The sequence below is a fragment of the Cyprinus carpio genome, chromosome A9 (assembly GCF_018340385.1).
Source record: "Cyprinus carpio isolate SPL01 chromosome A9, ASM1834038v1, whole genome shotgun sequence".
Classification (NCBI taxonomy): domain Eukaryota; kingdom Metazoa; phylum Chordata; class Actinopteri; order Cypriniformes; family Cyprinidae; genus Cyprinus; species Cyprinus carpio.
In genome coordinates this window covers 10648528-10661502 of record NC_056580.1, presented here as the reverse complement: position 1 = coordinate 10661502, position 12975 = coordinate 10648528, and the positions used below count along the sequence as shown (strand labels likewise).

General features: G+C 37.8%; 1 protein-coding gene across 1 annotated transcript in view; it reads right to left on the bottom strand.

Annotated features, from left to right (window-relative positions):
- LOC109051227 (unconventional myosin-X-like) overlaps positions 1-12975 on the bottom strand; it is a 65713-nt gene that overhangs the window by 11588 nt on the left and 41150 nt on the right. The window contains exons 20-24 of the mRNA XM_042763453.1: positions 12703-12817; positions 5779-5885; positions 4175-4618; positions 4020-4053; positions 2269-3102 (exon numbers count right to left, since the gene is read on the bottom strand). Of these exons, the coding sequence (XP_042619387.1) occupies positions 2269-3102; positions 4020-4053; positions 4175-4618; positions 5779-5885; positions 12703-12817 (1534 nt within the window). The remainder of the gene's footprint in view (positions 1-2268; positions 3103-4019; positions 4054-4174; positions 4619-5778; positions 5886-12702; positions 12818-12975) is intronic.

Genomic DNA, 12975 nt, shown 5'->3' with positions numbered 1-12975 from the left:
TGTATTTAATGTTCTACTGTTAGTGTTATCTGTATGCTCCAAGGGACTGAGAGTAACGCAGTTTCAATTCTCTCTATGTATGTACTCTACAAGTGGAAGAATTGACAATTAAGCAGACTTGACTTGAACTGTCATGTCAAGTTTCACATTACACCCAAAATTAACCAGAATCAGGTCTCTTGAGTTCAAATATTCTCCAAGAGTCAACAATCAAGCTGTTGTAGGACTGTGCTTGGAGCAGGTGTGACAATCATTGGCTAATCGCTGGGAATACCCCGAGGGACAAAGACTCAATATATATCAAATCATATTCACCTGATCCCTCCTCATGCCTGTTTAGCAAATAAAACATGAGTAGCTACAAGAAATCCAAAGCAATAAAGCATTTGAAGGAGCATTCATTACGGTATTATGCCAAGGTCTTGAAAGAATTAGGACAAAGTGCTGAGTGTTTTTTTTATTTTTTTTTGCTTCAGGCAATACCGGATCTGACTACCCTGACACTGAGCTGTGTAAATGTGATGAAATTAATATTCCTTTCATGCCAAATGCCTTACGAGGTGTTCAAGCAGCTGGAAGTCACTCATTTTAAATAAAAGCGATGTGAGTGACAGTGACCGTTGGAGATGCCACAAAGATTAGTAGACCTCAACTTTATGCAAATCCTTAGTGACTACTAATGGACGTACAGACAGTGAAACTCACATGATCTACCAGCTGATGCAGCAATTGTGTAGAAACACTACAAGCAACAACAGACAGGTTTGTAGGTCAACTAATTGCCCATATTTGTTAAGATCAATATTTTCGAGCAGCAGTCCCTCAAAGGACATTAATTAATAAATGCAACTTTTCCAAGAGTCATGTGCTGACTGTCCACTGTTAACATGCTGAGATGTTGTCTTTAAAATTTGCTGCTACGCTAATCCAAGCAGTGGCAGGGCTCGCAAAATCGCTAGCCCAACGTCCCGGGGCTATTGTGTTTTCCAGTCGGACTACCAAAATGTATAACCACCCCATCATAAATACAGGGTTCCCGCGAGTCCTTACAAAGTCTTCTGCTGAGTTGTAACTTAAAGGGTTACTTCACCCCAAAATGAAAATTTTGTCATTAATCACTTACCCCCATGTCGCTCCAAACCCGTTTGGGGTGGAGTATCCCTTTAATGCCATAAAAGTCTTAAATACCTTAAATGGTATAAGAAAAGTCTTAATTATAATTTCAAGAGGTCTTAACTTCAAAAGGCTGATTTCAATGAATAGCCCTTAATATTATAGGCTGTCTTCAGAAAAGTTTTGATGGCATTTTCATTTTATTTTTCCTGTAACGCCTGACAAAGTAGCGTTTATGAGTGCTACTTTGTGTACCGATGTAACCGGGGAAACTGCTATATTTCTGCCACTCCAATTGAATTACAATTAATTTGCATTTTCAATCAGCCCATCTGCTGTTTTGTGGCCATTGTGGGCTACCAAAATCTTAAGAGGCATTTTGAAATTTTGAGAGCCCTAAGTGGTTTTGCAACAAAGTGGAAAATTCAACATCAAATTTCAAGACAATTTCTTGACCAACTGTGAGCAATGCTTCAGTTGTTATGCATAATGCATACACTGTAAAAATAAATAAATAAAGGTTTTAATGCACGTTTTACAGAGAAAATGCTAAAAGTAAAAGACTGTAAGTTACCTTGACATATATGGTGAAAAACCATAAATGGTTTAACATTATACATTATATGTAATTTTACTGTATTATTTTATAAATACCATATAATTTATGGTGAGAAACAGTAAAAGGACATTCCCATAAATCCCTGTGTGACCTCACATATGATTATATTTTATATAATTAATTATTTTAGTATCATGTGTTACCCTGGTGGTGTTTTGTGTGTGTGTGTGTGTGTGTGTGTGTGTGTGTGTGTGTGTGTGTGTGTGTTTTGTCTATTGCATATAAAATATAAAATGCCATCTCATGCCATTTTTTTTTTTTTTTTTTTTTTTTTTTTACATATATTAGCTTTTTTTTTTTTCCAGTGTAGGTTTCCATTTTATGGAGCAAAAAATGAGATGGGAGGGGAAAAATACGTTTCAATGCTTTTGCTCACAAACCTTTGCATTTTCTTGCAAAACTTCTGCATTCACCTGAAACTTTGCATTCATTCACAAAAGCACTTTAAATATAGTTCTTAAATATACTGATATATAGTGAAATATAGTCGCTCTCAGTGTGAATGCCCTGTCAAAGTGTGAAAAGAGTGAACTCACTGAGTCTGAACTTCCTCTAAAGGAGTCTGTGCTGTTGTAGGTACAGGAAGACCTATGTAGCACTTCCTCGTCAGTGAGGTGTCCATCATTAGTACTTCCTGTGTCCCCACAACTCCCCAGCGCCTCCTCAAACTCCTCTTGGTCATAGTCCGACTCTGTGTCAGGCAGAATACTGAAGCTGGTTTCCTCCACTGGCAGTACAATCTCTGTTACCATCTTCCTGGCATTTTTATACACCAATCCATAATCTCCTTTGGTTGATGGCAGTGAAGGTGGAGGAGGGGGAGGAGCTATAGTTGGAGGTGGGGGGATGTCTGAAAGTCTGTTCTGTTTGATGGAGGAATTGGATTTTGGCCTCTCCATCCGTGCAGGTGAGGATGGCGCCACCACAACTTCAGCAAAGGCGGGTGGTGGAGGCGGAAGACTGGAGAGAATCTCTTTGTCCATGGGCACGGCAGCTGGGAGAGGAAAGTCGCAGAGTGGGATACACTCATCTTCCGCGTGGAAGCCTTCATCCACCTCATCCTCGGCCAGAGGTGCGGTGGTCTCTGACAGGTCGTGAAGATTCTCCTCACTGGAGAGCGACTGCTCCAATCCTCCAAAGTCCAGCATCTCCAGGAACTCAGTAGCCACACGTGAAGCCTCTTTCTCCAGGCGGTAGATCTCAGCGTCCTTCTTCTGTCGCAGCTCGTCTCTGGAGCTGCCGTTCAGCAAGGACACCCCTTCGTCTCTCTGTCTCTGCAGCCGTTCGATCTCTCGCTCCAGCCGCAGGATCTCCTCCATCTGACGACTCTCCTCTTCAGACGAGTACTGGCACAGGCTGTGGGACACGTCCTGAGGGACAGTGAGGATGCACATCAATAATACACAGTTCATTCTGTCAATTCAAAATTTTTAACATTCCAATCAAAAAGCACAATGCTTTAACATGCACTATGGATATTCCATGGGATTCTCTTTGGTTTTGGCATGTAAACATAGTGGTACATAAATATGGTAATCATTCAGGTTTAATCATTCATATTTGTTAATAAGAGTGATCATTATAAACTATAAAATATTTAATATAAATTAATTAAATATTTTTATGAATTCTTAATTTAAGTAATTTATTATTAATTCATAAATGGATAAATGTATGAATAATAGTAATATGCATAATGTATATAAATTGCATTTAATAAATGTAAATAAAAGTATTAAGGTTTTGGGGAGTTGCACCACTGGACGGTTTACAATCTGAACTAACCTTTCCATATCCTAAAAAGACAACATTATCAAAACGTCTGAGAGCCTTACTGACACAGATGTCTCTATGATATCAAATATTAAAAAAAAAAAATAATTCTCTGCATGTGTCTACATGTCCACACCATATAATAAATGATAATATAATATAATATAATATAATATAATATAATATAATATAATATAATATAATATAAATAATAATATAATATAATATAATATAATATAATATAATATAATATAATAATTGGTTTTAATAATATAAATATTCAGTGAAGCAGTTTTGCTAAACTAATTTTACAAACCCATTAGGCTTTTCAAGAGGCTTTATAGCCCATATAGCTCAGTACCATTGCATTATCATTGTACTTACCAATGTACTATGACTATTATACTATGACCTTTTGTAAGTGAAGACAGAAATTAGGACAATACAAGAGATATATCCTTTAGAATTAAAATCTCTCAGGAATATAAAATCAAATGTCCAATAGAAATAATACCTTGTGGTAGTGATGATTTTTCTCCACTAGATTCCTAATATGAGGCAAAACAAGAGGGAATCCTTTTAGACAGGGATTAAGCACAAACCAGCAGCCAACACAGATTTTGGATGACCTAAATAAAAACTCAAACATTTGCCCTGATTGTGTTTTACCTGCTGTGCCCTGCCTCTCTATCCTCCAGTATCTGTTTGCTCTTCAGCTCTTCCTGCCTCCTGTTAGACTCTTCCTCTTCCTGCTGTATCCGTAAAGCCTCCCGTTCCTCCTCTTTCCTTCTCCGCTCCTCTTCTTGAAGCCTCTGTCTCTCCTCCTCCTCCCTCTTTCTTTCTTCCTCTTGTCTTAGTCTCTCTTCCTCAAGCCTCCTTAGCTCCTCTTGTCGTCTCCTCTCTTCTTCCACTCTTCTGATTCTTTCCTCCTCTTCTCTCCTCCGTTTTTCCTCCAAGAGCTGCCGGTAGAGTTGTCGAGCGATCTGTCCACGGATGTGTTTCTGGAGGACCACGGCAGCGGAGCGGAAACGCAGGAAAGCTTGCCTCCAGAAGTGAGCGCGGTAGTTCTTTTGGATAGTGATGGTGCTGGTCCGGACTTTTTTATAGTTTTTTCTGTGAGAGGGAGAGTTACAACATTAGAGAGTGAGCCCTTGAGGCTTTTCATTAATGATTTGTTGACAGGGATATTACCGTAATTATGAGTATATTACAGCAATTACTCAATAAACAACTCTGTAGCTCACACCAGTAGCTCATTTAAAAAGCAATCAGTGTGACAAATATGAAATAGGGTCAATGATATAAAATAATCTGGCTAGTTGGTGTCTGTGATAATAAAAGACATTTGATCTGAATGAGCAGCTGTGCCACAGTTCCAGGCCACCTAAATTATAACATTTCACATCTGACCTGTAATGTTGTACTAAGAGTCTGTATGTATGTGAATTTGTGGATGCTACAAAATAAAGGCAATACAGACACTTCATCAACCCCATAAATAACATCATGTGCAAATGAATACTTAACACCCAGGAACCAACATAGCATCTCAGCAGACCCTTCACACAAAACAGATGTTGATATTTTGACGTTTGTCATTTTTGATTTACAATGGCATCAAAGCAGCCTGCTGAAAACATCTTAAACTGGTTTGCTGGTCTTAGCCGGTTTAAGCTGGTCTCCAAGTCTTTCCCAGATGGTCTTTAGTTGGTCAGCCAGATGTTCTCACAGCCTGATTAATTTACAATTTCACAAAACCCCTTTAAAACCAGCAACACTAAAACTAAACAAGCACAGTTAAAGCAATTTTCCTCTAGCAGAGTAGCTAGTTAAAAAAAAACACTTCTGAAACTCAAAGTTGCATGTAAACCAACATAAAACCCCTGATTATGCCAAGATCCCTCAAAACTGGCAAAAGAAACCATGATTTATTAACAGCATGTAAATTAATTCAGCTTGTGCGTGTAGTGCAAAATATACAGCATTTGCAGTGAAAAGACTCTTGATGACTTTTCATTGTGCATCCCTCATAAGTTTCCCTGCACTTTCATAATGAATCTAATCCACTTTGCATTGCTCTCAATTCACTCCTTCACACAGCCCTGGTAAATCATTCTGTGATGTAAACTTCTCATTCACATGCTCTATTAAGGCAATCCATCCACTCAACTCTATAAAAAGTAACTAAAGTCACAACGACAGTCTTTGAGAACTCACCCGACACCATTCAACAAAGCGTGTTTACACACAAACACACACAAATCTGCACTAACCTTGCCACATAACTTAGTATGTGGGCCCGGATCACCATACCAGCCGCTGTGCGCACCTCCTCTCTTTGCTTCTCCAGCCTCTGCTCCAAAGCTTCTTTCAGGAACACCTGCAAGGTACCAAAGACGAAAGACAAGGAGCGGGAGAGGGAAGAGGGTAGGTTTAGGTAAACTGATGTGAAGAGCACGACTCCAGTATGCTCAGCAGGCTACAGGCTACAGGGAGCTGAGCTGTGGAGCTCTGCCATTGTGCTGAAACCACAGCGCTCTGATTTCCTGTTACTGCTGCTGTTTGGGCTATTCCAGACAGACTGACGTGCACGGACAGAGAGAGAGAGAGAGAGAGAGAGAGAGAGAGAGAGAGATAGGAGGGGGAAAGAGTGGCTCTCGGCCAAAGAGCAGGCCACACCCTCACTCTCTCTCTGTCTCAGAGACAGGAGACATGAAGGCTTAACCCTTTACTCACTGACGCTAACACACTGAAGAGAAACCTCAGAAACACTGGTGAATTAAAGAGATGCTCTGCATAAATTCCTTCATAATTAATTGTATCAATGCATCTATAAACATAAAAGAACATTTATACTAAACAGTACTGGACATTTAAAGGTGCATGGAGTAGTTTGACACTAATTTAAAAAGTTTTACACATTAAAGGGAGAGTTCACCCAAAAATGCTGTCAACATTTACTCACGCTAATGTTGTTCTAAACCTGTCAGAGTTTCTTTTTTCTGTCAAAACCAAAAGATGATTTTAAAGGATGTGGGTAACCAAACACTTAATGGTAACTACTGACTTGGAAGTCATACCACGGAAGTCAATATCTACTGTCATCTGTTTTACCCCCCATTCCTCAAAATATCCTCTTTTGTGTTCAACAGAAGATAGAAACTCAAACAGGTTTTGAAGAGCATGAGGGTGAGTAAATGATGACAGAATTTTAAATTTTGGGTGAACTGTACCTTTAAGGAATAAATTGTCTTTTACTACAACGGTGTCATTCACATGTGATAATGACTGTATTTAACATTGTTTTAATGTTGCATTGTGCAGTTCACCACTCTCAGTGTATTTTGCTATGTTGAAATGACGTGCCATCTCTAAAGATATGCTAGTAGCATTGTGTATCAGGTAATGTGAAGAGTAAAAATTAGACAACTTATCAACAGAGACAACAGGAGAACTCAGTACCTGTACAGCCCAAGAAGCAGAGAAGGTGAGAAGCCATAAGACAGAAAGACAGGTATAAAAAAAACAGCCCTAAACATTGGTACAGCCCACAAGGTGGAAAGATTTGATGATGGAGAAAATCCTGAGTAGTGATGCCCAAGTTGCTTCTTTTAGTTGAAGAGATAAGAGAAATAATTGTGTAGACACTCTCTAAAACTCACTAGTACACTAAAGAGTTTAACAACATTATGTATCTGTACTTAACACTAATTAAACAACTACTTTCTTTAAAGAAATATAGCACAAAAGCACAAAAATAAGCTTGATGTTTGCATACAAAACAACAAATATATATCTTCAAACTACAAAAACTTGAAAAAAAAATTGTATACTGTCAGAGTATGTACTGCATGAAAACTTCTCAAATAGTGAGCATGTATGTTTTATGATTACAAGCTGTATATCCTCCATGTTGGCATTTTCATATGATCTACTCTGTCAGTTGCTGTTCCCTGCCATTTATGAATATGACGACTCCTCTCTTTCGTGGCCTTATGGGGTAGTAAAGTGTCAAACCCCCTGTGTGAACTAGAGGCAAACTGACTTTATACACATAATAACGCTCAAATGTTTGGGGTTGTTAAGATTTTTATTTTTTAAATAAATCTATTATAGCTGCATTATTGGGTCAAAAATCTAATAAAAACAGTAATATTGTGAAATATTATTACAGTTTTTTATATTTGGATATATTTTAAAATGTAGTTTAATCCTGTGATGCAAAGCTGAATTTCCAGCAGCCATTACTCCAGTCTTCAGTGTCACATGAAATCATTCTAATATGCTAATTTGCTGCTCAAGACACTATTACTATGAATGCTGAAAACATTTGTACTGCTTAATTTTTTTTATTTTAGTTACTACACCAACATGAATTTCTATGATACCATCAAAAACTCAAAAAAAAATTCAGCTGAGATGTAGCTGCTCAACTAGTATGGTCTTCATGGTGGTTCACACTGGTTAAGCTAGTAAAGAAGACTAGTGGGAACAACAGCAAAGCAGCATCCAATATACATTATGTACTATAATGTACATTCTGTAAAGTATGTATGTGGTGGCATTACCAGAATCAGGTCCTTTCAATTAATATCAACCCATACACATAGCATCATGATTCATGTCTAGCCTCCCACAGATCTTTTAAGCTCATTGTGAGATTTCCTGGAACCGATGACCCAGATGTTCCTGTAATCAGCGTCGCACAGCTGCAGACACACACAGAGGAGGAAGTTTCCTCGTCCACATCCTTCCCCCATCCCACGCAAAAAACCCTGAGCCCCGATCTGGGGATCACACTTCCTCAACACACAATTAGCATAGATATAATTACACACAGGTCGTTTTGTTTCAAGCAAGGGAACACAATCCCAGACCCCTTTCTCGATCTGACACCCCTCCTCTCACCTCCACCTCAAATCTGACACTCACAAGAACACCACGAACAAAAGCCAGCACCACCAATCAAGAGGACCTGTAGTGAACACACATTCTCTACGGATCACAATCAGACACTTCTAAATTAAAACAAAAAAGAAAACAGACCTTGAGGCATGATTACAACCATAGCAGATCCCTGAACACATACAGCCATGATGGAAACAGTCATAGGTCACTGTCTGGAGCTTTGACTCCCAACCTAGACTTGCTGGAATACATTAAACTGTTTTACACAAGAGACTGTATTTATACAGAAACATGAAATGCATGTGTGGAACATGTGTGTAAACACTGATCAAACGACCTTCATACAGCACTGCCTGATGTCTGCTGCTAACAACACTTCATGTGGCCCTACAACGACACTGGTCCAAAATCCTGACTCTGACTGTGGTTTTTCTGTAGATTCCTAACTGAAAAAGACAAAAAGGACACAACCACCCATTCCCAACAGAACACGAGTTGGATCTGCAATATGATTGTTTTAATGAAATACAAGATAAGTGGCAGATTTGTAATGTGTCTACCAATGTTGGCCTTTGCTGGTTTAAGTCTGGTGCAGTTCTTACTGGTGAACCAGCATAACCATGCTTTTCCTTAGCAAAACTAACAGGGATGATATTTTGAAGAATGTTTGTAACCAAACAGTTAACAGCAGCCAATGACTTCCATAGTATTTCTTTCCATACTATAGAAGTGAATGTTTGGTTACCAACATTCCTCAAAATATCTTCTTTTGTGCTCAAAAGAAGAAAGAAACTTATACAGGTTTGAAAAAACCTGAGTTTGAGAAAATGATGACAGAATTCATTTAAATTCAGTTATATCAGCTTAGATAGCAGTACCTTTGGATGTCTTGGACAAAGGGGTCGCCTTTGAGTCCAAAAAGTTGAGAAGCATTGCTATACATGTTCTGTTCTTATAGCAAACAATTAATTGGCACACATTATTCCTAAGAGGGAATGTTTGAATCCATAAACTTTATTCAAAATGTCGTCAGTGTGGGCTAATGGATGATGTTAACCAATCGCCAATTAGATATTTAGGCGAACTCCCATAGATTAGGCTATATTTTATAAATATTTACTTTTCAACATCAAGTTAATTACCGATAGATACAAACCAGTTTATGACCTACATTTTTTCGAACCGAGTGTCTTGTTTCTATTAAAGCAAAATAAGTCAGGAATGGTAATTCATATTGACATTAAACTAGGTAAGATATCCTGTGTGGACACCAAAAACACAGCACATATGCTGGGAGCCAATTACCCTGGTCTTTTCAGATAAACATAATCAACTGGTAACTGTGGGGAACTAATGCATGTAATGTTTTAGTGAAGGACTATGTTGGGTGAAATGTCATACACATGCATTTTGGGATAAGATCTGTGCATGGTTCATTAGTCCAGCTTCTGTCATGAGGACACCAGCTTTCTTTCTTTTTTCACCACCATTAGGGCAACAGGCTATTTAACAAATATGATTGTGGAGCCTGGTAGAGCAGTAAAAGCTGTAGGTTAGAGTAGCTGACCTTAAGTACATTGGAGCTCTGACGTGCTGAGAACAAATTGGAGCCGTCCAGCCCTGACCCCACCACTCAGAACAATGAGGCTATTTTACAGCGAAACAATTTGTAAAGCATGACTCTATTCAGCAGGGAGCGAGACTGCGTGTCCAGTGAGTGTATCTGAATTCATTTGTTTCAGTTTCTTTATGCATGTGTGTGTGGGAGACAGAAGGCAACATTCTAGCAAAAGGAGAAACATTGCATTACATTGAATCATTCAATCATCTATTGAGGCCATGATAAATTCAGATGTATTGTGCATTTCATGGCACATACCATATGAAATTGTTTTTCAAGGCATTAGTATTTCTATGATAATTAATATATAATGTATATTTGTTTTAGCAGCACCAGTTCACAAAGATGTATGACTATTAAATATAATAAATTGCAATTACATTACTATATATGTATGACATATTAATGAACTCTCTAATGCTCACATGCCATATTAATGAACTCTCTAATGTTGCATTTATTTGACTAAAAATACAGTAAAAAAGAGTTTTGTGGAATATTACAAAACAGTTTTCTGTTTGAATATATTTTAAAATGTAATTTATTCCTGTGATGCAAAGCTGAATGTTCAGCATCATTATTCCAGTCTTCAGTGACACATGATCTATATATTCTAATATGTTGATTTGCTGCTCAGAAAAATTTTTTTATTATCAGTGTTTAAACAGCTGTGTTACTTTTTTAAATATTTTTGTGGAAACGTGATTTTTTTTCTTTGATGAATAGAAAGTATAGTACAAGTATCATAAGTACAAGAATAGCTTTTTTTTGAAATTGAAATCTTTTGTAGCATTATAAATGCCACAACTGTTACTTTTGACCAATTTTATAAAAATGTAATGTGTCTTTGTTGAATAAAAGTAATTTCTTTAAAAAAGAAAAAGAAAAGACAATGATCCTTACATAGTAAAGGATAACTTGTGTACTGAAGTCATCTAATTGCTTGGTTTGAATTGGCTTTCCTTCATAATGACCCACTCAGAATCTCATGACTGAAAGGAGCACGGACAGGTCATCGCTGTTTCCATCTCAAGTTATTTGATTTATGAGATAAATTCTCTGCTCCAAATAAAATCAAACCTAAACACAAGTAATGACAGCAACACCGCATTAAGGCACCATTAAGCTAACAATGCGACCCCTGATAAAGAGATACCCCAACTAGCTCTCAGAAGAACCAGAAACCACAAGACCCCAAAGGAAATAACACAGAGCACACTGGATTCAATTAATTTAAAGAAAAGTGGTCTGAATCAAAGGACACAAGAATGCTTTTTATTTACAGTGCCTTCAGAGCTCCGCTTACTGTAAAAACAGCTCGACTGAACTGCACTTAATGTGTGGCAAAGACTGACTAAGGAGAGTGAATAATTGACTGATTACAAGATAAGAATGAATAGACACTGTTGAACAGAGAACAGAAAGTAATCTTTTCAGAGCTGCTATGCTCCTGTTACCAAACGCCCTTAAAGTGCTGCGCTCTTGTTTCAAGACGGCTAGTTCGGGATGAGTCATTTCAGTAAAGTGAGGGACCGCAAAACTCCTTACCAAGATGTAGAGAGGGGTTTTTTGAGGGGGGTGAGAGCAGAGGAAGTATGAGGAAGAAAGAGGAAAAAATGTAGAGAGGAGAGACTGAAAAAACACCACAAGACTGAAAAAATCCCCTATGAAAGTCCAAAAGTGTTGCAAAACATTACCGTGGAAATGGTACCATAAATCTTTTATCACTTCCTTGATGCTAATATCGAGGTAACATCTATGTGTTGACTACATGAAGTCCCTCAGGGTACCAAAGTGGCAAGAATAAGTTTGTGAACCCTTTGAAAATATCTGGATTTCTGAATTAATTACACATTAAATGTGTTCTGTTCTTCAACTAAACAGTTTTATTCTGTATGAAATTTATTGAGGAGAATGAGTCATCATTCACAGGGCAGTGTGGAAGACATAAATGAACTAAGTCAATTAAGAAAATAAATTGGAAGCATGGGTCACACAGGTGCCCTGCTCTTAAAATAAAGGCATACAAAAAGCCTGGTTTCTGACAAATATATTCTTCTCAAGAATGACTAGTTCGTGTGAACCATAGCTCAGTCCCAAAAGGTTTCACAGGACTTTATCAGTGCATTGCAGAGATGCACAAAGCTGGCAAAAGCTACGAAAACATTGCTAAAGACTTGGATGTTCATCAATCCATGGTAAGATTTTACAAATGTAGAAAATGCTGGACTGTTGCTACTCTATCTAGGGCTGGGTTGTCTATAACTGTGACTTTAAGTCCAGACCACATAAATCTGGATATTTTTGAAGGGTTCACAAACTGTAAATGCCATGATAATTGAACACAGTAATCACTCAAACATGTTATTAACTGTACAAAAAAAAAAAAAAAAAAAAAAAATTCTGTATTACATTAGCCTACGGTAAAAAAGTGCTTGTTTGTATCTTTTTTCCCTTCTTTTTGCATTTCAGATGTAAATTCAAATGACTCTTTGAACACTGTGAAGTATGAATGTCAGGGATAAACCCTCAGACTATACAAAGGTCAAGTAGTTAAAAAAAAAGAGCTTTTATAAAAAGTCTCTGCACTCTTGCACTGAGGTCAAGCACAGATTATTTATACTGGAACGTTAAACTTTGTGTGAACTTGTTGGTCATGCAACCGCACCTTAGTCTTTCCCAGCTGCCACTCTTTCTTTGTGACGTCATACTTCATAAGCAGATCTGCACATTTCTTCCTCTCGTCCGCCGTGTGGTTTTTGTCCCTCAGGATCATTGTGTATCTGCACAGGAAGTGGGCACAGCTTGAACACATACATACATTCCACCTCACTCATTTTACTGTAAGAGAATAATGCACTGATAGATTCAGAAAAACTTCCCTGGCATTGTTCATTACGATTTCAAGGACATTAACTTTATATTACCTTTCCAAAAACTG